At 37.6% G+C, this 25667-nt stretch overlaps 1 protein-coding gene across 2 annotated transcripts in view; it reads right to left on the bottom strand.

Annotated features, from left to right (window-relative positions):
• Positions 1-207: 207 nt before the first annotated feature.
• The window catches only part of LIN9 (lin-9 DREAM MuvB core complex component), a 46318-nt gene continuing 20858 nt past the window's right edge, over positions 208-25667 (bottom strand). For both annotated transcript variants that reach the window (XM_068400935.1, XM_068400943.1), the window contains 10 exons: positions 19408-19533; positions 14820-14977; positions 13578-13711; positions 12449-12568; positions 12173-12274; positions 7179-7259; positions 3592-3717; positions 3051-3233; positions 2843-2940; positions 208-1550 (listed from right to left, as the gene is read on the bottom strand). In XM_068400935.1, coding sequence (XP_068257036.1) covers positions 1445-1550; positions 2843-2940; positions 3051-3233; positions 3592-3717; positions 7179-7259; positions 12173-12274; positions 12449-12568; positions 13578-13711; positions 14820-14977; positions 19408-19533 — 1234 coding nt within the window. In that variant the 3' untranslated portion in view covers positions 208-1444. The remainder of the gene's footprint in view (positions 1551-2842; positions 2941-3050; positions 3234-3591; positions 3718-7178; positions 7260-12172; positions 12275-12448; positions 12569-13577; positions 13712-14819; positions 14978-19407; positions 19534-25667) is intronic.

Raw genomic sequence — 25667 nt, 5'->3', positions numbered from 1 at the left:
TTTGGCATGGTTCTGTAATACCCCTTGTAAATTTTCTAAGTATCTTTTAAAACAGCTACTCACCTTGTCCTCATAATATTTCATTTTCAGCAATTTAATTAACTTCTTTTAAAAAAATGACCTGAGACCATCTGCAAAAGAGTTTGCATTTTTGTGAAATATATCAACTCTCATAGGTCAATTTATTCAGAGTTACAAATTTCATTGAGAATAAAAGATTTATGCATTTCTCTTAATTAACAGAACAAGTTTAGCTAAATAGAAACTCTGCACTAAAGTTTTGCAGTAGCACAATACCAACACAGAATACAGAAGCATCTTTAAACTATACAAAATTTTAAAATTGAAAATAATCCTGTTTACATATTCTTTGTACATTAACATATAAAAGACCTCATTTAATGAGGCATCTAAAAGAATCAAAAACATCTCTACAACTATCTCTGAAAATTCATATCTGGAAACAATCATTACACAGAAGCTATACAAGACTATTTAAACAAACCAATACACACTTTGTACAAGATTAACATTCCAAAAGGTACTTGTAGGCAGGTTGTCACTTTTTACTGTTGCAGTTTACCTCACTGGTTATCTTTAATTATAAAAATCTTCATATGTTGGGTATTGTTGGATAACCAGTAATCTAATTTAAAAGTTGTGCAAAACAAACAAAAATTTGGAAAAACAGTAAGTTTAACCAGTCATTTATATAAAATCCCAACCAAAGCACTTCTTTTGCCCCGTGTGAAGGGAAAAAGCCATAACCAATCTCTTTCCGGAAAGTTCCCAGTTACGTTTTTATATTCCTTCATCAGACTCCTTATATAAGTTATGATAAATTAAAAAGTTCCAACAAGGCATCGAGTGATCGATAGACCTGCCCAACATCCTCAAGTCTACAGCTTCTGTTTGCTGTCCATATCCTGCTGCTGCTTCTTTAGATGAGGAACGCTCAGCCTGCGTTGTCACCTGTCACCGCGCTACCCGAAGGCTGAAATGGCTACTCTCAGTACCCGCACAGAAGTGTGGCTTTCCACACCAAAGACCTGCCGTGTGGCTACTGATTGGAGCCATTTCCTCTTCATCGCTTCTAACATACCAGGAGAGGCAACAGCAAGAGGTATGCAGAATTCATCTGAACTTTTAAAAACTAAATTCAAATTATATGAAAGCATGTTTTGGAGTTTATTATAATAAATGCAATTACTAAGAGATTACCAGTTAGCAAAACTACTGTATGTGAATAACAAACGGAGAAATCTAATGTAACACTGGCCAGTAATGCTGGTTTTCTTAAGAAGCAGATATAATGTATTTAAAAGGGTTCTTTCTGAGAGGTTTTCTTTTCCCTTATCTTCTGGCAGTTAGGATATTTGGTGAAGCCTATATAAAGGAAGAGGATTTTCCAGAACTACTTGCTGTACACTTGGAAGAAAAATGTTCAGTCTCTGTTGGTGTTGTTAGCTGCAAAAGCGTGTAAGTTTCCCATCTGGCTCAGACCACTCTGAATATGTGCAACATGGATCTCAACGTTATTCTGAAAACAACTACAGGAAGAAAAAGAAGAAGAAAAAAAAGTATTAAACCCCATTATTTAGGAGCTGTGTCTGAATATTTCTATGGTGAAAGTCAAGGTACAAACACAGCCAACACAAAAATTCAGATGAATCAGAGAGTAGTACATGCGAATGCAACTTGATAGAGACACATGAAAATAGCGTTTGCACAAACAGCTGCATGAAATCAAGAGTTACTGGCTGAGGTACTTTAAAGAAGCCTTTAACAGGACCAGAGCTAATGAAGTAAAAATATTATGAAGACATGCTAAAACGCCCAAAATAAGTACAGTGAAATGGAAACATGATCACCTTCTTTGCAGTGTACATCAACCTTTAGTTGAATCCATGCCAATGTGTGATTTGCAGTGTTGACTATAGAGAAATTTCACTAATGTTTGGGGTTTATTTTTGTTTTTACTAACAAAAAATGCTATAAAACAGCATTTATCAATAATTCTTTCTAAATCAAAAGGCCATCAGACTATCTTTGCAAAAAAAAAAAAAATTCATGTGTGTAGCCTCCCATTATTATGCAGCAATAAGAGTATGGAGAGGGTATAAAGAAATACTTAGCATTTAGGTATATTTTCTAAATTATGTAATTTAGCAGCATTATAATTATAAAAAAATTCCTGGTCACAAATTGCTGGAGGCTGCAGTGTACTCCAGACAAGTTTCGCCACATTCTTGCTATTTTTATGCTTCCTCAGGCACCTGCTTGTGACAACTGTTGAAAAACGTCCCATCTAGACTAGATGGGCCTTTGATCTGGCACAATATGGCTGTTCTTCTGTTTCTTGGTTTAAAATATTGCTAAGGGAAGCTGGTCAGAAGCTATAATTGTCTCATACGCCAGCTTTCCATATCTACAGACAAGAGGCTGAGTAACTATGCAAAAAGAATAGTGAAATTGTACTGTTCTGCGGTTTAAAGAACTTATATTTACTAGTGGGATTTGAAAGTCTAAAAATGTTCTAAAATACCTTCTTAGTTGCCATAAGTGACTGTAGAGCAAGAAAGTCTAGTTGTTGCTGCATCAATTTAGCACTTTTTTTTTTTTAATGAGGTTACTTCACTTGAACCTTCACACAGGTTCAAACAGAAAACTGCTAATTTCACACCGCCTTTAAGAAGCCCCCTTTTAAATGGGACCATTCCTATAGGTAAAGTTACCAGATTAAAACCCTTAATTATAATCAATGTTCATCTCTAAAATATAGTAAGAATTGCTTGCTGGCATAAAGTGTGTAATTAAGAATTAAATATTCAAAAAGTAATACCTGATATTTGAGGAGTCTATTGAATTCTTAATGTCATTTAATGAATCTGTTAGTGATTTAAATTCAAAGGAATTCAGGTCACCTCCTTCTGCTAGACACTGTAGGAGAAGAAACAAAAAACGTTCTCACAGTTTGGCACAAAGAAACTGACAGAGCCTTAACACTATGTATTTTATGAGAGAAACTGTATTTTTTGCAAACATTTTACCTTAATCTGCAGTAATATTGCTGTAAGTCTAGAGATAAGATCAGTTAAATTTTCACTTTCAACACAAAGCTGTCCTGTTGCTGAGGAATTTGCTTGCCTGACGATCTCCTGAGCCTCCTCTTCACACCTACGCCTCAGATCTGTCGGCTGGTCTGCAGGCTGGAGGCCTTGGTCAGGAGCAAGCTGCGTGGATATAATAAAGAGAAAATGAAGAACGATCTTTGCATTTGGTGTATGTGTGAAATGACAATTGATTTCACAGGTAGACAGCACGCAGTATTTTTTCTTCATTTATGTACGTGCATGTCTGTTTCAAAACTGACCACTGGCATCAGCAAAAGTGTCTGCATTCTGGTTGAAGAAAGAGAGACAGACAGACAAAGGCAGGGACAGAGAGAGAGAAGGAATCCAGTACAGCTACTACTAGTTTCATTTCAAAGTGACTCCCATCTATGCCCTGTTCCCAGGAAATTCTGATTTTTTTTTTGTACTTAGGTTAAGCAAACCCAACAAATACATACAGATTCCAGCAAAATCTTACCTCATAACAATACTGTTGAACTTTATGCAAAACTTTATTTAAGTCTTTGTTTAGTTGTTCTAGATCTAGAACAATAGTTGCGTATCTCCTCTGAAACTCGATGCCTATTGGCATAGAATAGGATTTCTGTGGAAAAGACAAAGCATATTAAAGTTAATGCAATACTGTACATTCATATCTCTTGAACTCATCAAAAGGAATTTTCACTTGAAAATAACACTGAGGTATCTGAAATCCCAGTGTTTAATAGAAAAATGTTAACATACAAAATATTAAAATGTAGTATCGCTATTTAAAACTCCAAGTGACAACTGTGTAGTAACTACCACGCTTTTACTCTCGTCAAGTGCTGTGGTAACCTGTGGTGGTACATGCTACAGAAGATGACTGTGGTCTGACCTGCTTATTTCTCCAGTAGCTGGGGATGGCTTCTCTCTACTGTCTGAACAGAAAGCTATCCTGTCAGTAGGAGGCCAGCATAGGACAATATGGCCACGACCACCTCTGCTGCAGGATGGGAGGCACAGCTGTCCAGTAAGGTAGTGGTCACCTGAGGATGACTCAGTGCTACATACCTTCTGTTACAACTAACTGTTCTGCCAAAAAAGAAAGTTACTAGAGCTTATATCTGGTAATATAAGTATTTAGGGTAAGCACCGCTTTCCACAAAAAATAAATACCAGAATACAGTACTTTTTTCTTGTACTGTTTTCAGAATGCGTCTTGACACTGTTTGGGTGATATTTACGAAACTGAAACAAAACATACAATATATTATAAAATTTCCTCCACAAATGGCCTCTTGCAAGATAAGCTGGATGTATTTCCACTGCTGCTCAGCCACAAGTCTGAGATACAAGTACCTCATACAATCAAACCTGTAGCTATAGATTTTACATCAAGAGCTACAGCAAATTGCAAACTCAAGAGCCTTCATCAGGAGGATCCAGGTCAAAAACTCACAATCAAGGTTTCAGTTACCCGTTCAGTTCAAAGTTCCCCATTAAACTTAAGCACTGAAACGATCTCCAGGGATTTACCAGTCTGAATACCAAATTAATAGGGCTTTAAACTAAGACTATAACTTCAGAATTCACCTAAGAGCAAACTGGAAACCAGCATAAATTTGACATGCTTCCTGCAGTTCTGGAACATAAGGAAAAAATTGCAACTTTCAGACCTTCTTCAGTGACCAGCCCCTCTAAAGCAGACTCATCCAGGTTAGCTGCGAAAGCTGCAGACAATTGTGAATTCCCCATCAGAGAGGAAAGGCTAAGAGCATTCTGTGGTAGAGATGATGAAAGAAATATTTCTCAGCACCAGCACTATTTCTGATCCAGGAGCAATCCAAGATCTGGAAACACTGACAAAGAGCTGAACTGGCAGATCAAAAGATGGATAGCTTTCAGTAGATCGAAGCAGGTAATATCTCTGTCATTGAGCATCTCCATGCTTCTCTGGAACCACCAGCATCACCTTTACCTTGTCTTTATTGCAGGTCAAGTGAAAAAATGAACTAGCCATCCTTTTTATTTAGGTTTATCCAAATGGGTATCAGAAAAGTGTTTACTGTTTTATGTATACGGTAACTTGTTTATAGCCTGCAACCAAGACTAGTATAGCGATGTCAAGATGCTTAACTATTAATAAGCTGCCGTTTCAGAAAAATGAAATAGAAAATGTGCAGTTGTATGTATTAATAGCTCCTCTGAAGACATCCCCCGCCTCATGTAAATTTATTATTATTGTAAATTTATTATTATTGCCAGATAATAATGGCCTAAATTCAGTCCCAGTTCTGATTTTGGTCAGTTCCATTTATTTCTGTATTAGATCAGCCATTTAAAAAAAAAAAAAACAAAAAACAAAAGGTCTCCACAAAAGGATTGTTTTAAACCCAACAGTGGTGTTACTCTAAAAATTATCAAAATCACAATTGTATGAATTATTATCAAAGTCTGACAATTAAACTATACCTGAATGAACTCAAAAGATTCTATTTTATTCACATTCAGGTATGTTATTGACGTTCAAGTGGATTGGTGCCTGAAAAATATTCTTGTTCAAAGATAATATATTTTAAAGGAGAAACAACGTATACACAGTGGCACAAACGTAGATGGGATTGCCAAGGGACAAAGGGGATTAGAAGACAGGCTAAGAATATTGCCCAATAGAAAGGTATCACGTCCTCTATTTTTATCAGGACAGCCTCAAATAGTAACAGAGGTTGCTTTATGATCGCTGGTTTACAAAGGAAACAGTGCAAGGGAAGAATTTAAAAAGTATCTAAAAGTCCTTATCTAGGCTACAACTGAGCTCCAATATATCAAATTTAATGTTTCTTTCTAGATCCCCTTCTTCCCTGTTGCTTCTTTGCTCTCTCAATTTTGTTATTTTCCTTGATATTCTTATTCTACAATACAGTTAATTTATGACTTAGTAGCTGAGTGACACATTAATATCTGGATTTTTGTCAGAGGAAGGCTACTGTCATTCCTATGTATATCTTTGCAAAAGTACTAATATCTCAGTAAAAACAAAAGTTTTTTAGCTTGTTTTAAGAAGAGTTGGTAATTTTTCAGTATCAGAGTTAGAGGTTGCAATGGTATGTTTTAATCTATCTTCTTTTTTGCATAATTTTAATTATTAATACGCAAAATTAAAAGGCAAAACATTTGATGCACAGGAAAAAATGTAGTATAACAAGGTTTTGAAGAGCAGTATCACAGCACAAAAGAAGAAAATTACAGAGACAGAGGGATGAGGCAGTAGGAAGCAGAATAACAGAACGTACTTGTGCACGTGATCACTGAAGGGACAAAGAGGGAAATCTTACCACAATAAATCAAATCCTCCAACATTCAAATATTTTACATGAAAAAAAAATCAGCATTTTTGGTTTCAAGAAATAAAAAGGACTCCTCTTCCTCCACAAACCTTTAGCCTTCTGTCTGTACATTGTAGAGACAACTGTCTGAATGGACAGCAGCACAAGGTTGAGACTGATAGCTTTCCACTTTCAAGTTGATTGATAGCCATGGGTGGTAGAAGAGGCATTCTTATCATTTTGATTTACTGACTGATGATTAGATAAAGCCTAGCAAGAAAAACTATTCTGCTGCTGCTAATTATGCTGTAGCTGCTTTGGTATTGTAATTTTAAATGCCGGTCAAGGGCACTCAGAGTTTTATATAGAAAATCTCTGAACTGAGTTATGGTTTTAGCCAGAAAGCTAAATAAATAAGTACCTACCATCCGCAAAATAAATTATGATGAATGTCACGCCATATAAACTTGTACCCAAGATTCTCAAAGTACATAGTATTTCCTTACTTTACGTGTCAACTGACATGCTATTCCGACGTTAACATTAATCAGTTTCCAAAGCACAATGCTTTCAAAGGGGAATCATATTTGAAACAACTGACTTCTCTGACTTGTCTTCAAAAAAAATAGTAAAAAAATTTCCATTATAGAAAGCGATAAAATATAGATTTTATCTAGACTCTAGTTTTAATTGTACTTATTTGCATTATCTGTTAAAGCATATCCCGTTTTAAGAACTGAAACGAGAATATTCTCACCAGCTTTTCTGCTTCTGTGTTCATCTCTCTCAACTGTTTGATGTGTTCCTTCTTGATCATAAGGATTTTCGATAACCTGGTCTAAAACAAAGCAACTATTTTTAGAATGAATAGGTCCTTAAGCAGTTTTGAAATGCCATAGAAATTCAAGATAATAAAATACATATTTCTTTCATAATTTTAAAATACACTTCTCTGTTGTTCATCAAGTTAAGATGCAGAAATAAAAATAAATTAAAATTAAATGATGGACTTTCCAGAGATTTTAAAAGCATTTTCAAGTGCCCTAGATTGGAGAATGCTAAAATCCATCTGCCAAAATTCCCTATAGGAAGACTAATATAATTTATGGCCAGCTAGAGGCCGAAGAGTCAAGAATCTTCTTTTTTTTGCAGCCTGATGAAAGCAAAGGGTGTTATCATCATGTACTACGATTAATATCACTTACCTTACCATACCTTTTTTCACACAGTTCTCAGCCTGTTCTCAGCTGTGCCCTTGACCGGGCACCAGCCCTTTGTGTATACTCCTGCAGTAATACCTGGTATAGACATTGGATCTATTTTATACAGAACAACTCTGGGCTTTCCATTTCCCTCTTTTGTAATGGGAATACCCTGTTTCTGCTGCCCTTGGGACCTAGCAGGCTGAAGTGGAAATCACTGGGAGTGCTCTCAACACACACGTCACTCCTAAAACTATTCATACTCTCTAGGGCCCTGAGAGAAATCCTAGCTCTGCTACAACCAGCAACAGTTTTACTACTGTTGTAAACAGAGCCATGATTTCAGGTTTTATAAATTGCAAGGGGTTTAACTGCATCCTAGTAGTGGAACATGGGACTGGAAGAAATAGGAACTCCTAGTTCAACGTACATCTGCTTATGTATAATCTCCTTTGTTGATTTTCAAGTTCAGTCTTAAAGCAGCCAGGTTTCTTGCCCTCACAAATCCTAATGGAAAATTGTTCCAGGACCTCTTTCAACTAATTATGAATCTTCTTGGAATTTCCATGTTAAATGCATCCTTGTTCACTTCATAGCAATTTGTTCTGCCAGAGCTGCTTTTCAGCTAAATATAGGCTCTCCCTCCTTTTATTTATCCCTGTTTATTCACAGACAGTAAGGTGTTTCTTCTCCACCGTTCATTCACTAAACTAAACAACCCAAGCCTTTCCAGTCTCCTCTCCCATAGAAGGCTCTTGATCTCCTAAACTTTTGTGGTCCTTTCTGTATCTTTTCCATTCACTGTCATCCTTCCCTAATGTGAGTAACAGGAAGCCTGTACCAGCATTCCAAATGACAGACCTGTAAACCAGACCTGTAAAACGGCATCAGTACTTCTCTCTTTCTCCCGCAACTACTTTGCCAGATGCGTCTTATGAACGGATGGCAAGTCATGGTCAGACGCACAGAGGCAATAATACTGCATAGGTTATCACTCTTCTAATTCTAGCTGCTCATTTCTGTCCTTGTGCTGTCCCCCAATGCCCATGCTGAGCCAGGACTTGCATTTTTGCAGCTACGTGAAGAACCCAATCAGCGAACTGATAACAACAAATAATAAATTCAGAAAAGGCAAGAAAAAAAAAGTTTTAAAATTGTTACGTGTGAGCTGGATTCTCTCTCTGATCTAGTTTCTAACACACCACACAAATGCTCATGTTGGCACAAAAACACCTGGGAGGAAGGAAAGCACTGTACACCACCTGCCACTGCTGCCAAAGAGTTACTCGTCAAGCTCTGCTGTCATCACCATCCAGCAACTGCCCGATACGTCTAAGTCCTCCTCCTCCTTGATGAAGCTGGTGAGTCCTCAACTTAATGCAGAATATATTATTTGTCCCCAAAACTTGCAAGGTATTTGGTGCTTAACTTCTACTTTGATGTCCAGACTTATTCAAGGATGCAGGGCCCTAGTTCTCCACTTCATAAGCTTGGATTTTATATTATATTCATCCTATTCCCAGACATACTCCAGTGATCAAGATAATCTAGTTTTTTTCTACAAGAAACTCTGACCTTTCACTGGATCTGTGATTTCTACCAACTTCCTCTCATTGGTACATTTTATTGAATAGACTTCCATTTTCATTTGCCAGTATCATCAGTGAATGCTTTAACTCAGCTCAGCCCTATTTTCCCTGAGAAATTCTTGCCTAGCAGCTCTATTTTCAGCATAACTCATCCTGTTTACTGCTACACTTTATAGTTCTCATTGAACGGGAAATGAGGTTTTAGTACAATGCTTTTCCACGTTAAAAGAGATGAAGGAACAACCCAACCAGTATGTTTAGAGATGTACTTCAGATTTAATTTTTTAGTCAAAAGAGTATTTATAAGAACACAAGCATTTCAAAGCAAAGTGTGTCATAACTTACTACGGAATATTTTCAAAATTTTCATAAGCAGAAAATAGTCAAAAATCCAGTATCTATTTTTCGATTTTTCTTCCTGCGTTTAACTTGAGAAGATAACTCCCTTCGCCATCAGGAAGACACCAATGCCCTTTTCTGAACGTGCTGCATTAACATACTCCCTCTACTGGGCAGGCAGCGACCCTGCAAGCAATCGCCTTGGCCTGCGTGATTTCCTTCCCAGTCTCATTTTTTTCCCCAAACAAAATAAGAGGAGGGGTAAAAAAAAAAGGGGAAAAAAAAAAAGCTGTAGCTGAGCACTTGGAAAAATACCCTCCAAATTTTAATACTGACTAGAACGTAAGAATGCAATCTATTGATTTTGACCTGCAGTATAGCCTATGAAATATTTAAGGATACATACTGCATGTAAGCACAAAAGACTTTTTTAAAAAAAATTTATTACTTGTTTCTTGTTGACTTGATTCTTAATACCATAATGTTAATTTTTGAGCCATTCTCCTCCTAATATACATGTTTTTCCACAGTAAAAACCAGAAATAATAGCAGTCCCTGATGCCAAATTGTAAACATGTAGAAATTAATATAAAGACTTAGAACTAAGAATCACCAGTGTAGGACCGTGATTAAGTCCCAATGTTTGCTTACAACTGCAAGTTATATGTAAAGAGAATATCCCTAACATTTATTTATCAGTAGTCCATACATGATTTTTACTACGCTTTCTTTTGTTCCCAATTTATTTCAGAATTTGTAAAAGAGAACTAAGGGGCTGCGTTGAAACCTTATTCAAGGTGTGCTGCATATAATAAAGTTTTCCCATGAAATTGTTTATTCATAGTACCACAAATAATTGCCTGGCAATAGCTGTCCAGAAAGTTTTATTTGAATCAAACATTTTCTGATCATTTACTTCCTGAATCACCATTAAATCAGAATGAGGGCTTTGATCTTTTTACTGTACCAGTGTATAAGAAAGGCTAGAACATCTTTAACAGTTGCCTTTAACATAAAAATAGCTCCGGACTGGTGAAAGCAGTGCAATCAATAATCAGTATTCACCGGTCTCATGTATTTCACAACACCGAATTTCAGGACCATCCTTAAAGTACTAATAAAAAAGTTGATGCTTAAAATGCTTAAGATGTTAGGCTTAAAAATAACACATGGTCCTTCAATAAATGTTTTTTTAAGCCTAGCGATTCTTTATCAAAAACCTGGATAAAGTATTAAGATGTTCACATAAACAAATGCCAAAAATCCGTGGCCTGATTTTGTTCAACGTTTTTTGACAATCTTCAAGCAAAAATACATATTAATGCAGTATCATTGTAAAATGCCATCATTTGTAATACAAGCAAGAGGCCTATACTTTTAAAACTCAGATTTCTTAATAACGAGTAATAACATAACACCAAACGTGACTGAGCAATCACATTTTCAGATATAAAATACAGCAACAATATCATAAACAGATCAACTTGACGCACTAAATAGTTGTAAAGCTCCACACGCCTTAGTTACCCAGTTTCATTGATCACACTGTGACTCAAGGATAGCCACAGATACAGTTTAGCAGCATAAACAAAGACCGTATCTTCTGTGTATTTCAATTTTTAACATAATTAATCTTACAGCAACTACATCTATTTTACATTTTCTTAGCTAAGCTAGATGCCAAGCCACCTTTTTCAAAATTAGCTTCATACGATAAGTTTCCCCTAAAAAACTGAAGAGATCATTCTGTCCAATAAAATTCATTATGTTGAATGGCCAAAATATTAGTGTCTCATGTGAACTACAGACACAACTTGATTCTTTTAACCAATTACATACACTTTAAAATCTGAGAAGCGTTTAGCAACATTAGTCCTCAGTTCTTAGTATTTTAAACACCGATCATTCCTATCTCCTTTAGCATGTTCAAAACAGCTTTCATTGTTGAAGAATTCAAATCACAGATCTTAAGCTGAGCCAACATGAGCAATTACATTCTTCCATCATCCTGAAGAGTAACTTGCTTTGATGAGTTTTGATATTCAATGAATCCCAGCTTCCTAACATTACTTGTCTGTGCCGGTGTACAAAAATCACTGTGGAATTATTTCATAAAGATGAAGACAAAAAGTAGTTTTTTTTATCTACAACATGTATGTTTGCTTTCAGGGAAAAGAGGGCTTCGCTTCTTCTCCAAGAGGTTAGGACATAACATAAAATACAATATTATACAATGTATGATAATGCACATGGGCAAATGTTCTTTGCATAATGCAAGTATATTTTAAATAAAAAGTAAGTCTTAGCACAGTACAAAGTTTGCAGGTAGAAATAATATCTTTTTTTTTTTAGACCAAGTGGTAGAGCTGGGAGAAATAAGACACTTTTGGAGACAAAAGCCCCTCCTGCGGTCTGAAGAGCAGCGTATTTCAAAGCTTACTGACAAGTGAGAAAATTAAGAGGCAAGGGGAATAAAAACAAATATCATTAACAGCTTTTCAAAGTTAATTTGGATATCACCATCTCTGTCATAAATCAACAGAAGGTCACTTAACTGAAGAATTGGCAGAATAAACACAAAAGGACAATACACAAAATTAAGAGCTGCAGTTAACACTTACCACTTGTATGAGGAATTCTACTGGAAAGCCCCCTAGTGTTTCACTGTCTGTGCCTGAAATTTTGTTTTTCCACGAAGACTGTCCTAATAAAGGATCATTGTCCTATACAAAAAAGAACATTTAATTTAATAGCTTGTTTTTAGAGGTATTTGCTAAAATTTTTATCTTGCCAAGTGTCCTCAGAAAATTAATCTCAAAAACTGTTCAAGGTAACAGCTTCAACATGTATCAGAAAATATTTCAATGATTAATATCACATGAAAAAAAGTAACTTACTGTAACTGGAGACTGGAGTGAAGGTGTATAAGGCAATCGGGGAGGGGTCATAAAGAACCTTGAAGGCCGTTGTTTCTGTCCAAAGGCAGCAATTGGCATGGTTTCATGAGGCTCGTTGCTCTGTAAGACAGGAAAAGGAAGGATATACTTCAGCTGTCAGATTAATTAATTTTACACACCTGTTGGAATATATAATTTATTTCTAGACTCCGGACTATCCATGCCCATCCATGCCCCCAAACCAACAACATTAAAAGATTAACATTTTGCTTTTGGGCTAGCAGGAGCTTCAAAAATCATACTCCCTTGCTGGAGTTTTCGAAGTGTTATGGCATCACATCAAATAAAACCTGCAAGAATATTTCCAAAAATTATATTGGGAAGCTGGAGACAAATCATGACTGAGCAGAAGTCCAGCAGAGGCTCCAAACTCAGATCATGATAAAGACTAGTTCTTAGACCAAAGGGCCCTTAGTAGAGTCAACACTACACGAGATACAAAACAACGCGAGGTCCTCTGAAAAGCTTGCAATCTAGGTCAGACTGTTTGGCAGGAACAATTCCTGGAGCTCATGATTTGGTACCAAAGCCTATTAGCTAAGAAATAATCCCAAACTGTTTGACGAAAGCAACATCCCCACAGGTGGCTTCATTACCATAAAAACTTTCAAAATGAGGTTCAATCAACTTATAATACTTGCTTGCAACTACCATGGGCCTTTCCAGACTTTGGCAATTACAAAGAGCCAGGTTTTCCTGAACATTTTCTGCAAATCCTGCCAGGATCCCATAGCAGAATTTTCTTTAGGATCTTACACTACTTGTTATATTTCTTCATATTAAACTTAGTCTATTATAATAACCTATAATAGTAGGTCTAGTAAATTATTCCAGCCTGAGCCATTATGTTTTTATCATGGAGGGTCATCCTGTTCTATAAAACCATACACAGTAGAAGCTCATTCCCCTGGAATTTCCCATGCATCTGTTATGCTTTTTTCTACTTTATGACAATATCACCTGCATGTAATATTTTGAATTTTCTTCTTTTTGATTAAAGCATACAATTGTAGATTTTTTAATTTATTTTTTATTGTAGCTATTTTAAGAATATGTCATTAATACTTACAAGAACTTCATAATCTGGGACTGTGTGTGTTCCAAGACCTGCCCTGTCAAAAGTCACTCTGTATGTAGCATTAAGAGTGTCTACAGCGTCTATTTGTCCAGTGAATAGTCCATCATGGACACCTCGCAAGCGTGCTTAACAAAAACAAAAACAAAACAACAAACCAAACATTATAATGTTCTGATACCAATCAGAAAAATAGACATAATGTATCTTCTGCAAGTAACCCTTTATATGTATATTTAAAACCCACAGATTAAATGGAAATAAAAAAGTAAGCCCAGAAAAAGAACTGTATGCAATAGAAATACTACCCAAATTTTTGTCAAATTTATCTTTGCAAGTCAAGTATTTCCCAAATCTAATCCTTAGCACTACATTTATGTCTAAATAAAACACTATTTAATACCCAGTACCTTCTGACAGACACATTTTGCAGGCAAAAGTAAATTTCCGGATGATTTTGCATAGCATTTCTCTTTGATCACTTCCACTGATGACTACATATTTAGCAAAAGACACTGAGGAATGCAGCTCAAGGATACAGCTCTAGGAGAGTGAGGAGAGGCAGTGTTGTGCATGCCTGCTCTTCAGCAAGAATTATGGGCAGTGTTGCTAAAGAACGCAAAAAGCAATGAACAGTAGTGGCTTGAGTGGGCAATACCATGCTTAATTGAAAAGCATCTGGATCATAAACAGATAGAATGGAGGAATTCAAGCTTTTATAAAATTAGACAAAACTTGTGGAATGTTTTTAACAATATTCCTTCCTCAGTTATGTGTAAGTTTTTTCAGTAAGGCAATGTCATGTTTAGTATACAGGTCCAACTACCCTGCAGTATCAATTGTATATCTGCTTCAAAACAGGTATTTTTATATTTCTGGAAAAATAAAGCTCAAGTTTTATATTAGGTTAGATTTTAAACTTTCAGACAGCACTCAGCTCTTTGCATTGAAGCATCTCTCTCCAAGATTTGTTAGCTATACCAAAAAAAAAAAAATCTACAATTTGAACAGCAGAAATAATAAACCGTACTAAGTTTGTACCTCAAAACCATATCAGTGTTTTAAAAATACTAGCTAATCCTCACAAGCACCTCCTCAATGAGCTAACAATAAAAACATACATTTTTTTGATGTTTTAAATTTATTTTAACTATGTGCACTAAGCACATTCTGGTTTACTAAAATATTTGCAAAACACTTGGCTGGTTTTTTGTTTGTTTGTTTTTAAGAAATTACCTGTAACTTTTGTTCCTATTACAAGCGGTAATGGAATTTCGTCTGGAAGATCTTTGAACTGTGAAATATCTGCAACTTTCCGCTGCTGCAAAAGTCTTATTTTCTGCCGTTTCTGTTTTAACGCTGATCTCTCTTCCTCAAAGAATGCAGAGGAACACCTATAATACAATTAGGCAAAACTATACTTAAATTCAGCACTGAAAACATACATATGTGAAGACACATAAAATAAATAGGCATAGTTTACAAATCAGTAAGGGAAAATGAAAAAGCTTGGGGTGAAGCGTTCAAGAGAAAAGGATTTAGTTGAATGGATTTATACAGTCTTACTCCCCAGAATTACCACTCCTAAAATAACAGTTTATTTAAAAATAATACTCAGGAATGCTAGCTGTTTGCATTAGTATATCAGAAGAGTACAACTCCTCAGGACTTTTTCTGCTTATAGGGATCCACCTGGTGTTATAACAAAGCTAAAGCAGGTCCCGTCCAGTCTACTCTGAATACCAGTTCAATGCATGTAAGGATGAGTTACTGTGAGGTCCTGCCTGCCATCACTTACTGATACACAGTAGATCCCTTTCACGTGTGCTCATTAGCTCAATTAAACTAACTTAGTGTGAAAGAGCACCAGACTCAGAACATAAAAGGGCACTTGTCTGTCTCTTGTACTCTGCACAGATGCAAGCAAAACTCAGCCACAAAAATCTCTGTTCTGCAGATTAATTGTTCCAAGATTGATCACAGTAAAAGTACAAATTTGTTTGAACTTGGGCTATTGTGTAAAATCAGATAATCTCTAGCAGTCTCCTCCCCCATTTTGGGGGGGTGTGTGTCTTAAAATGTAATCTAAAAGATGAAAGACTTACTCCCAAGGCCCTTTCTTGGTTTTATTCAGCTTTCACTTTTAACCTTCCGAATAGGCACGATGCACAAGGGAGATACTGAAAGCATAAAGACATTAAGGACTCGATCCTATCTCTCATTCCTTATTAAAAAAAAAGTATCATTCTTGTGTCAATGAAAGAAGTAATTAAAAAAAGGAGTACAGATGCTATTGTAGGTCTGCTTAATTGCAGAAGCAGTTATTTATCAAATAATCTACTACCTTTGTTAATTGCTTTACTGCAGTGAAATGCAATTTAAACATTTTCTGTGGAACTCATACAGTTATATATTGATTACTGATCAATAAGAGTCCTATTTTACAAGGTTATTTTAGAAGACACTGACAACTCCTCCGCTGGTTCCCCCTTCTATACTGCAAATTATTTTCTGTTTTAAATCCCTTCAAGATCTTCCTCAGTTATTTATCTCTCACTCAGTACTGAGCAGTCAGTCCTATTTCCAAATCTGCTTATACTACTCTCTTATTACACGCCAAAATAAACATTATGTTTTCTTCTGTGTACCCCTCACTTGGAGAGTTCCACAAAGTCATTTCACTGTTCTCCAAGATTTCTCTTCCTTGTAACGTGTATAAGAAGATCATTGGGAACTAAGCTGCCAGGGTGCGGAGACCACTTTCTTTCGTACTTACCAGCAGTTTCACACTCGCTTGTCTACATGCATACATCATTTGCCTTTTATCTTATACATGGTTTCTAAGTTATATGGGGCATAGACCATCTGTTTTGTCCAGTGTGTACAGTGTTAACACAATGAGATCTTAGTCCTAAGCAAGACATTAAAAAAAAGAAAAAGAATGAAGAGGAATGAACTGAAGCTGTGATGTACTTCTGTCAGGTATGTGCAGTAATGCACTGCACGGAAGGTTCCTTTACTAGGCTTTCCAACCACTACCACTGCAAAAGTTGTCACTATTCTTTGTATAGCCTAGAAACTACTGTAGACTGAGCGACTGTAGGTGCATGTTCCATTCACCAGTTTATCACTGAGGAGCAGAATGTGTTTACTTGGAATTGTGTATTGCCTAATAATCCTCATTAGGAACTCAAAATATCTGGAAAGGGATATGACACAGAGAGAGAGATGGTAGTTGGGACACTTACGCAAAGCTTATTTGGATATTCTCATTTAAAGATGCTATTTGCTTCATATTTACAACTGGGAAGGAACAAGTGTGAAATAACACTTGCCGTGGGCTGTGAATATGAAGCTGCAAAATGCAGGTCAGAGCTTTTCAGTTTCATTGAGGAGAACAGAGGGACTAATCACAGCAAGACAAAAAAAAAAAGAAATTAAAAAAAAAGGCAATATAGACTTTAATAATAGTCCTTCTGATCACAGAGCCCAGGGTCTTGCATCAGGAACATCAGATATTGCCTGATGTTCTTTGACCCGCACTTTTAAAAAAAGAAATTCAAATGCTAACATACTAATCACTGACCTTGGAGGTCCCTACAACAGCAACTACTGTTTTACTACTAGCTCAGATGTCCTTAAAAAGTCTCTGTTCCGAATTCTGTAGGTCATGGAGGTAGAAAGTATTTGCAATGTATTTGTGGCTTCCGTTACAGGAAATCTCCTACCCCATGCCCCCCAAATGTATTTAATAAAGGTTATCCCATCTTCATGCCATTCCTATGAAAAAATCAAGATGAAAACTATGGTACAGATCCCATTGCAACATCATTACTTTTCTATAGAGGCTTTTTAAGAGGCTGAACGTTTTTCTCAGTTTCTACTTCAGTCATGAGAATTTGAACTAACAGAAGAATCATCACCATCATATAGTTGCAGGACAAGCATATCTGAGCTTAATTCATACCCATTGCTAATTCTCAGCCCCAATGAAGTTTATATAGAGTACACGAGACTAACTATTACCTCTTCCTTTTCTTGGAGCATATCTTTCCTCACAGTCTACTGGAATCTTACAAGCTTTGCAGGTTCCCATGAAGAACACTGTTGTGCCAATCAACCACACTGTTGATGGTGTGATAGGACATTTAAAGTAGCAACAGACATAAGAAAATATTACAATATATTTAAAACAAAGTTAAAAAAAAGATGACAACCATGTGCACAGCTATCACACAGAGACACTACTATCCTCTGTCATCAACACTGTGGATGTAAAATGTCTTATTTTTTCTCCTGCCTCATGGGAGATATTGGTGTTGACACGGTATTTAGCTTACTTGCATATGATGAGGACAGACAAGAAATTTCTAACAGAACAGTAATGTCAAAAAGCTTTGCTCTAGAGATAGATGAAAATTATCTTGAAAAAGCATTCAAATTATTTGGAGTAATTCAAAATCTTTTAGAACCAAGCCCAAAGACCACTCTGGAGATCTTGAAAAAGACTGCCAATAATTGTGGGTTTTTAAAAAATTATTAAAGAAATGAAAAGCAAACAGGAACACTTTTTTTAGATTGATAAAAAGCAAGGTATCATAAACTTCTGGTTAACAAACAAAACCAGACTCTATATCCAGTTAAATACTTGTACTTCAGAATTCAAATTAAACAACTTCCTGCCCATTTAGACCTCTGGTTCCTTAGGCATGAGTCTCTCTTTTTAAAAAACTAACTGTATGGTAGCTTAACAAAAAAACCCAAACCAAAACTAACAGCACCACCATCACCCTGCTCCCCACGCCCCCCCAAAGAAAAAAAAAAAGAAGTTATATCAATGGTCCAACAGACTGCTGAATGAGGCAAGCTGATCTTCTGTAGTGGTACCCACTTTTGGCAAAAGTAAAATGGATAAGTGATGATTTAACCTCCAAACACACCAGGTCCCTCTCAGTGGTGAGCATGATGATAGAGGAACTAAAAGCTGTCTCACAGTTAAGCTCAAATAATATGAACATCTTTCCAAAAGGAACTGTTCTTAAGGAGGCTCTGCTGCCTTTCCTGGACTGCCAATTTTTTGGCCGTAAAATTGTTTACAGATACAGGAGATGAAATAGCCTACATCAAACAAAATATAATCTAACTCAGTACAGTGATCTGTGATTTCCCCATGAAGCGCTTAGTTGCAGTCAGGAGAAAACTTGGTGAAAAAGTGGCCTGTCTTCCATGCCAGGAAGCACTGCAGCACAGAAGATACAATAATAATTTAAACATATCCTAGCTTGGACACTCATTTATCTAGAGTGGGAAGAGAACATTTCAGGTATAGGCTCATGAGAACTACATGGACTGGACACATGCATATAAGGAATAGGGTGTGTGGGGGAGCGGGGTGTGTGCTCAGAAAACACTTTTTCAATAAAATGTTTTTCTACCCTCAGCTATTATTTTGTTTTACTACCTGCATGCAAAATTACTTTAGAAGTAACAATTCCAATAACATCAAAACTACATGTAGAGGAGAGAAAGGAGGAGAGAAAGGAGGAGAGAAAGGAGGAGAGAAAGGAGGAGAGAAAGGAGGAGAGAAAGGAGGAGAGAAAGGAGGAGAGAAAGGAGGAGAGAAAGGAGGAGAGAAAGGAGGAGAGAAAGGAGGAGAGAAAGGAGGAGAGAAAGGAGGAGAGAAAGGAGGAGAGAAAGGAGGAGAGAAAGGAGGAGAGAAAGGAGGAGAGAAAGGAGGAGAGAAAGGAGGAGAGAAAGGAGGAGAGAAAGGAGGAGAGAAAGGAGGAGAGAAAGGAGGAGAGAAAGGAGGAGAGAAATTAATTACCTCCGTGGTTTTCCCATTAATCGTCTGATTTTCCCCCACTCTACTCTTGTCAATTTTCTGGTTTTCAAAGTTGGAAAAGATTCTTTCAGGCATATACAGAAGTCATTATCTCCTTCAAATAGTGGTCTGTTGAAACATAATTGGTTCTCTGTTAACCACACTTAGTAAACTTTTGTCACGAGATTCCAAAACCCACCCATCATAAGAAATACATGGAAAACAAAATGTATAAGTTAGTCATATAAACAAGACACTCCTATTCAAAGGATAAATTTAACCTGAAATAAATTCAACTGACAACAAAGACAGGAAGTTTCCAGGACCATTGTTCTACTTGAGCCTTACTATCAGTGATGTTTAAAAATGTTCCTCTCTCTTGTTAGTACAGGGAAACATATATATTCATCCTGCTTGTAATGTACGTGAAGGCAGCAAATGAAACTTCAGCAAAGCCAATGCAGTGTCATGAAGATACTGCAACACGCTGAAGGAAACCATAAAGATATGGTGAGGTATTGAGAATAAAGGAAGAGATAATATGATACTGAGAAATAGAAAGACAGTACCTTTTTCATAAATTCATTCAGTTATAACCCAGATTCTCAACAGAGGGTTCCAAAATACAGAAAATTGAGCCAACTTGTAATTCTCTACAGCTATACAGGTGAGACTTTTACTGTATCATACCATGACTCCATGATGAAGCAGAGGATCAATATTATAGAAGTGACAGTTCAGAGAACATACCTACATGACTTATGAATTTCTCTTTGATGCTATGACCTGTCTGTATCTCTATGTTTTAAGACTGCCTTTTACTTTGTAGTACCACATCCTTCTTGGGCTGAAGAGACACAGGAGCAGCAATGGATATGCCCATCTAATAGCAAATTAATCATTAAAGACTATGTACAACTAAAATAGATCTCACCTGGTGAGAACAAAATAACAACTGCATCCTAGAAAAAGCCACTTTTCTCCACTTTCTGAAGGGTGCTAGGGTTTAGAGGGGAATATCCCCAAGCACAGAACAAAATGGATCTCGGAAGCGACACCACTTTCAAGTGAGTGTGTGGGGTGGCAGGAGAGAGGGAAGGTGCATAGAGATAAGAAGACTTGGGCAAGAATGGAAGAAAATATTTTTGCAGTAGAAGGATCTGCAGCTGTGGCATGAACTGAGAAGGAAACCACAAAGGATGAGGCTCAGGAAACAGACAAGGAAGTGTATAAAAGACTTATTTTATCCAGCTTTACTGTCACTAACATAAGATATCTGTGTAAAGAACAACTGTTTTGATTTTTTTGGAGAAAGAGAATCTGTATTTGATTGGTTTTACTCTCACTTGTCCCTAAGCAGGCAAACTGTAAACCCACAGCTTCCACAAGACTGGAAGCTCTGGGAAATGGTGTAAGCAAGCTACAGCTGCATCTGGTTCTGAGGGCCTATGATCGCTGTAGTAGTAAGGAGCTCTTTAGAAGTCTCTGCGTGTCAGAAGTCAATGGGATTTTACAGAAAACAGTCCTCTGCAGCAGCGTAGAGAGAATCCAACTGAAACAGCTTCAATAATCTAATAACCACATATGATATTTGTAGAGATTAAAATATTTCAAAAACTTAATAGTAGACATGGCATTTAAATTGATGATTTCAATTTCGGATAAGACAATTTGATTAAAATATTTTGAGACTTTATTGTGAGCCATATGTCGTCAGTTGACAGTTGACTCTATGCTTTAAACGTTTTTAAGCTTCTCATTAAGTCTAGATCATATCACTCAAAACAACATATATAAAAGTTTTTCTTCCAAAGATATGTAGTTCCTTCGTAAACTATGTTATAATACTATGTTAACGGTAGGACTCGATGATCCCAGAGGTCTCTTCCAACCTGGCTGGTTGATTCTGTAATACCTTAACATGATACCTTACTAGCATTACAAACATACATTGATAACTATCAAAAAGTTTTTCAGAGTTACCTGCTAAACTCAAATTCTAGTCTACTGATAGACTTAAAGTTTCAAAGACAATTGTTTGAGAATAAACTAAAAGTTCTTGGACTGTGTAAAAATCATAATTATAAATGTCACATATTAAAATTACTACTGGGAATAAGTAGGGTTTGGGTTCTTTGTTATGCCCCCCCCCCCCAATAAGGGGAGGAAAAAAGGCAAAAAAAAAAAATCCTTTCAAAGGAATTAAATCCTACATATGATGAATTTAAAAGTAATGAAAATGGGCATTTAATTTTTGTACTTGTAATGAACTTAGCCTAAAATGTTTTTTGTTGCTATGACTGCCTTCTCAGTAAGGAAAACCAGCCACAGCAATCGTGACTAAAATAGGAAGGAAAAACAGTAATTATTTTGTTATAAATAAATTCTGGAAAAGAATGCTTGTTAACTGGGAAGCCATTCTTTAGAATATTAAATACCAGTGTTTCATATATTAGTCAATCAGTGTAGATTTTAAGATTCAATTAATCAATAACAATTTTTACATTTTAGAATTTTTAGTTTTTCATAATTAGAGACTAAATTAAAATAGTTCTTTTAAACAATTCACACCACCTTGCTAGTGGCATTAAGAGAATAAGTGCCAAAGACTCTGAGGCACAAACTGCAGAAACAGTCTAGGAGATAGATTAGTGATCCAAGAAGGATGCCGATATCTAGACAACAGCTGAGTAGTCACAACCTGGAACTCTGCCTTTGACTCCAGTTCGTATTGAAGTTCTAGCATGTCTGGCACAGCAGCACTCAGCGGTGGCGTAACTTCATTTAGGCCACAATAGTCCACAGTTAATCTCCATTCTCCATCAGACTTTCGCACTGGCCATATAGGACTATGAAAGGGTGAGAGAGTCTTGCCAATCACTCCTTGGTTTTCTAATTGTCTAATCAGTTTATGAATGGGGATCAGGGAGTCTCGATTGGTGCGATATTGTCGTCGGTGCACCGTGGTAGTAGCAATTGGCACCTGTTGTTCTTCAACCTTCAGCAACCCCACAACAGAAGGATCTTCTGAGAGGCCAGGCAAGGTAAACAGCTGTTTAATGTCCTCAGTCTCTACAGCTGCTATACCAAAGGCCCATCTATACCCTTTTGGGTCCTTAAAATACCCGCTCTTGAGGTAGTCTATGCCAAGGATGCACGGAGCATCTGGGCCAGTCACAATGGGGTGCTTTTTCCATTCATTTTTAGTTAGGCTCACTTCGGCCTCCAATACAGATAACACTTGCGATCCTCCTGTTACTCCTGAAATACTGATAGATTCTGCCCCTTTATGATCCGATGGCATTAGGGTGCACTGTGCACCAGTGTCTACCAGGGCTCGATACCTTTGTGGTTTTAATGTGCCAGGCCATCGAATCCACACAGTCCAATAAACTCGGTTGTCCCTCTCCTCCACCTGGCTGGAGGCAGGGCCCCCCTAATTAAGAAATGGATTCGTGCTGCTCACAGGGACTGGACCTTCATTTCTCCTATTCACACTTGGGAAAAAGGAATTTGAGGCCCATCTACCCTGACTGGGGTCCTGCTCACTGGTAACTGGAGCAGCCATCCTCCTAGGAAAATTCTCTCTGGTATTTCTTTTAGCTTGCAACTCACGTACTCGTGCCTGTAGGGTACTGGTAGGTTGTCCATGCCATCTGCTCATGTCCTCCCCATAACCACGCAGGGCAAACCACAGGATACCTCGTGATGTGTTCCGTTTCCTTTGAGCTGGTCCTGTAGGAGAACATTTTCTCTTAACAGCTGCAACGCGCGCCTGTGTAGGTAGAGAGTCAAGTTTATTCTCGATCTTGGACAGTTTGTCTGACAGTTGTTTAAATGAGTCCTTGTTTTCCTTAGTCAGTTTTTCCACAGCCGAGATGCGTGCCTGCAGTGGGGAAGAAATACTATCTTCATACTGTCGCATACAGTTAGCCATTTTGCCCACAGTAGAACGTGCCATATCATCTTCTCCCCATACTAATATTGACAATGTATGGGTATATGTCGGTGGAGCATTCTTCACAACCTTCCGGAACATGGATCGGTTGCATTCCACTTCATCAGGATCTACAGGATCTACAACGTCCCGTGGGTGTCTATAAATGATCTCTTGCACAGCCAGTTCTCTAAGGTAGTTATACCTTTTTCTATAGTGGTCCATTTGCTTAGGTGGCTCATAACATCATCTTTATAGGGATACCTGCTCTTTACAGCTGACAAGAGTCACCTCCAGAGACTGATAGTGTTTGACTTTCTTGCGAGCGCCTTATCAATACCACCATCTCTGGACAGGGATCCCAACTGTCTGGCTTCTCTGCCATCTAATTGCATGCTGTCTGCCCCATTATCCCAGCATCGGAGCAACCAGGTAATAATAGGTTCACCGGCATAACGGCTGAAGTCTTTCCTTATATTTCTCAGGTCCTTCAGGGATAAGGAGTGGTAGGTTATCTCTACGTCCGAGTCCTCTTGTGATAGTTCTGCTTTAGAAGGACCTTTCTTCTGTGATGGGTCTGCTTTAAAAGGACGATTGAGGAAACCCCCATCTGTGTCAGGCCCTAACTCTGCCTGAGAAGGGCCCTCACCTGGGTCATATGATGGCTCTGCCTTAGAAGGCTCTGAGTCATCATCCTTCTCTTCACGAACTGATTTCTTTTGGTATTTCTTCCTGGTTACAGGAGCAATTGGTACAGATTCGATAGATGCTGGGGTCTGAGTAAATGCAGTGGCTGTCGTGGGAGTGCTGAGAGTCTGAGTAGCTGCAGTGGCCATCTTGGGGGGTGTAGTAGCTGTGGTACAGGCTGCTGAGGCTTCAGTGGGTTTAGTGGCTGTAGCGGCAGTACACACTGTAGGATCTGAGGTGGCTGCATAACACCTACAACTGTCCCTGCACCGATATTTAATCTTATCCCACATCAGAAACACATTCAGGACAAACAAAAATAAAAACATGCCACCTAGACAGCACCATCCTAATTTCACAAAATCTAGTGGAATCAGCTTGGCAGAAAAGGAGAAGGTACTATTTCCCGAAGTAAAACTGGAAGTGTAATCATTAACAGAATCAGCTAAAGGACGCCTGGAGCGTGCAGATGAAGTCGCTGCTACTGATTCGCGATTAAAGCTGCCCATCATTGTGTCATAGAGATAAGAGATCGGAATATTAACTGCCCAGTTTATCACAGCATAAATCAGTATCAAACCCCACACCAAAACAATACATTTCGACCAGTGCCCACTGCTAAACTGCATGTAAACATTCATAAGAAGCAAGCAATAACACAGTGCCCACGGCAGGTAAGGCATCATTGCAATACTCAACTGTGAAAGAAACTCCATAAAAAGATGAGATAACACAGCATTCAAAAATGACATCACCATCTTCACTATCTGTTTTAACTTTCCAACCCCTCGTAAATCTCAAAGGAAGAAATCTGATATTCTCTCAGCTGAGCTCTCCAGGTCTCCTCCCACCAGAGCCAGGATTCAACTTATCAGAGCAACCTGTTGGAGCTTCTCTCGAGCCCCACGTTGGGCACCAATAAATCTGTCACGGTTTAAAGCTGGGCTGGCTATTAACCAGGTGGCAGATGCTCTCTGTTAACCCTCTCCCCCCCCAAGGGAAAGGGAAAAGGGAGAGAGACTTATGGGTTGGAAAGTTAAAACAGGTTTAATAAACTATAATAATGAAAAAGAGTATAATAACAATAATAATAGAAATAATCAAATATATACAAATATATACAAATATATACAAAGCCAAGACTGAGAGCTTGGAAATCCTCCTCAGGCAGAGTTGCTCCCCCCAGCACGGGCAGAGGGGAAAATGCAATAGCTCCCTGCCATCACACCTGCAGGCTTTTAACTGGAGAATTGGCAAAGCTGGTACCAATCAGTGGAAGACAGGAGGGCCCCTCCCTCCTGGGCCCCACCTCCAGGAGGCAGTGGGTTAGTGATAAATAGGAAAGTGAGAATGACGTGTGTGGGATGGAATACCTCGTTGGTCAATCTTGGGTCACCTGCCCTGTCTGCTCCCCCCTGCAGCTGCGACCCCCCTTCGGCTCTTCACTCGTAAGCAGTGAGGAATTTAGCAGTGACCTTGGTTTCTCTAAGACTAATTGGCCTGATTTGGGCCAAACCAGGACACTCTGAAGCCATTCTTTAGAATATTAAATACCAGTGTTTCATATATTAGTCAATCAGTGTAGATTTTAAGATTCAATTAATCAATAACAATTTTTACATTTTAGAATTTTTAGTTT

Source organism: Nyctibius grandis, chromosome 1 (genome assembly GCF_013368605.1).
Source record: "Nyctibius grandis isolate bNycGra1 chromosome 1, bNycGra1.pri, whole genome shotgun sequence".
NCBI lineage: Eukaryota > Metazoa > Chordata > Aves > Nyctibiiformes > Nyctibiidae > Nyctibius > Nyctibius grandis.
The sequence above is the reverse complement of the archived record's forward strand: the minus strand, read 5'-3'. Positions and strand labels throughout refer to the sequence as shown.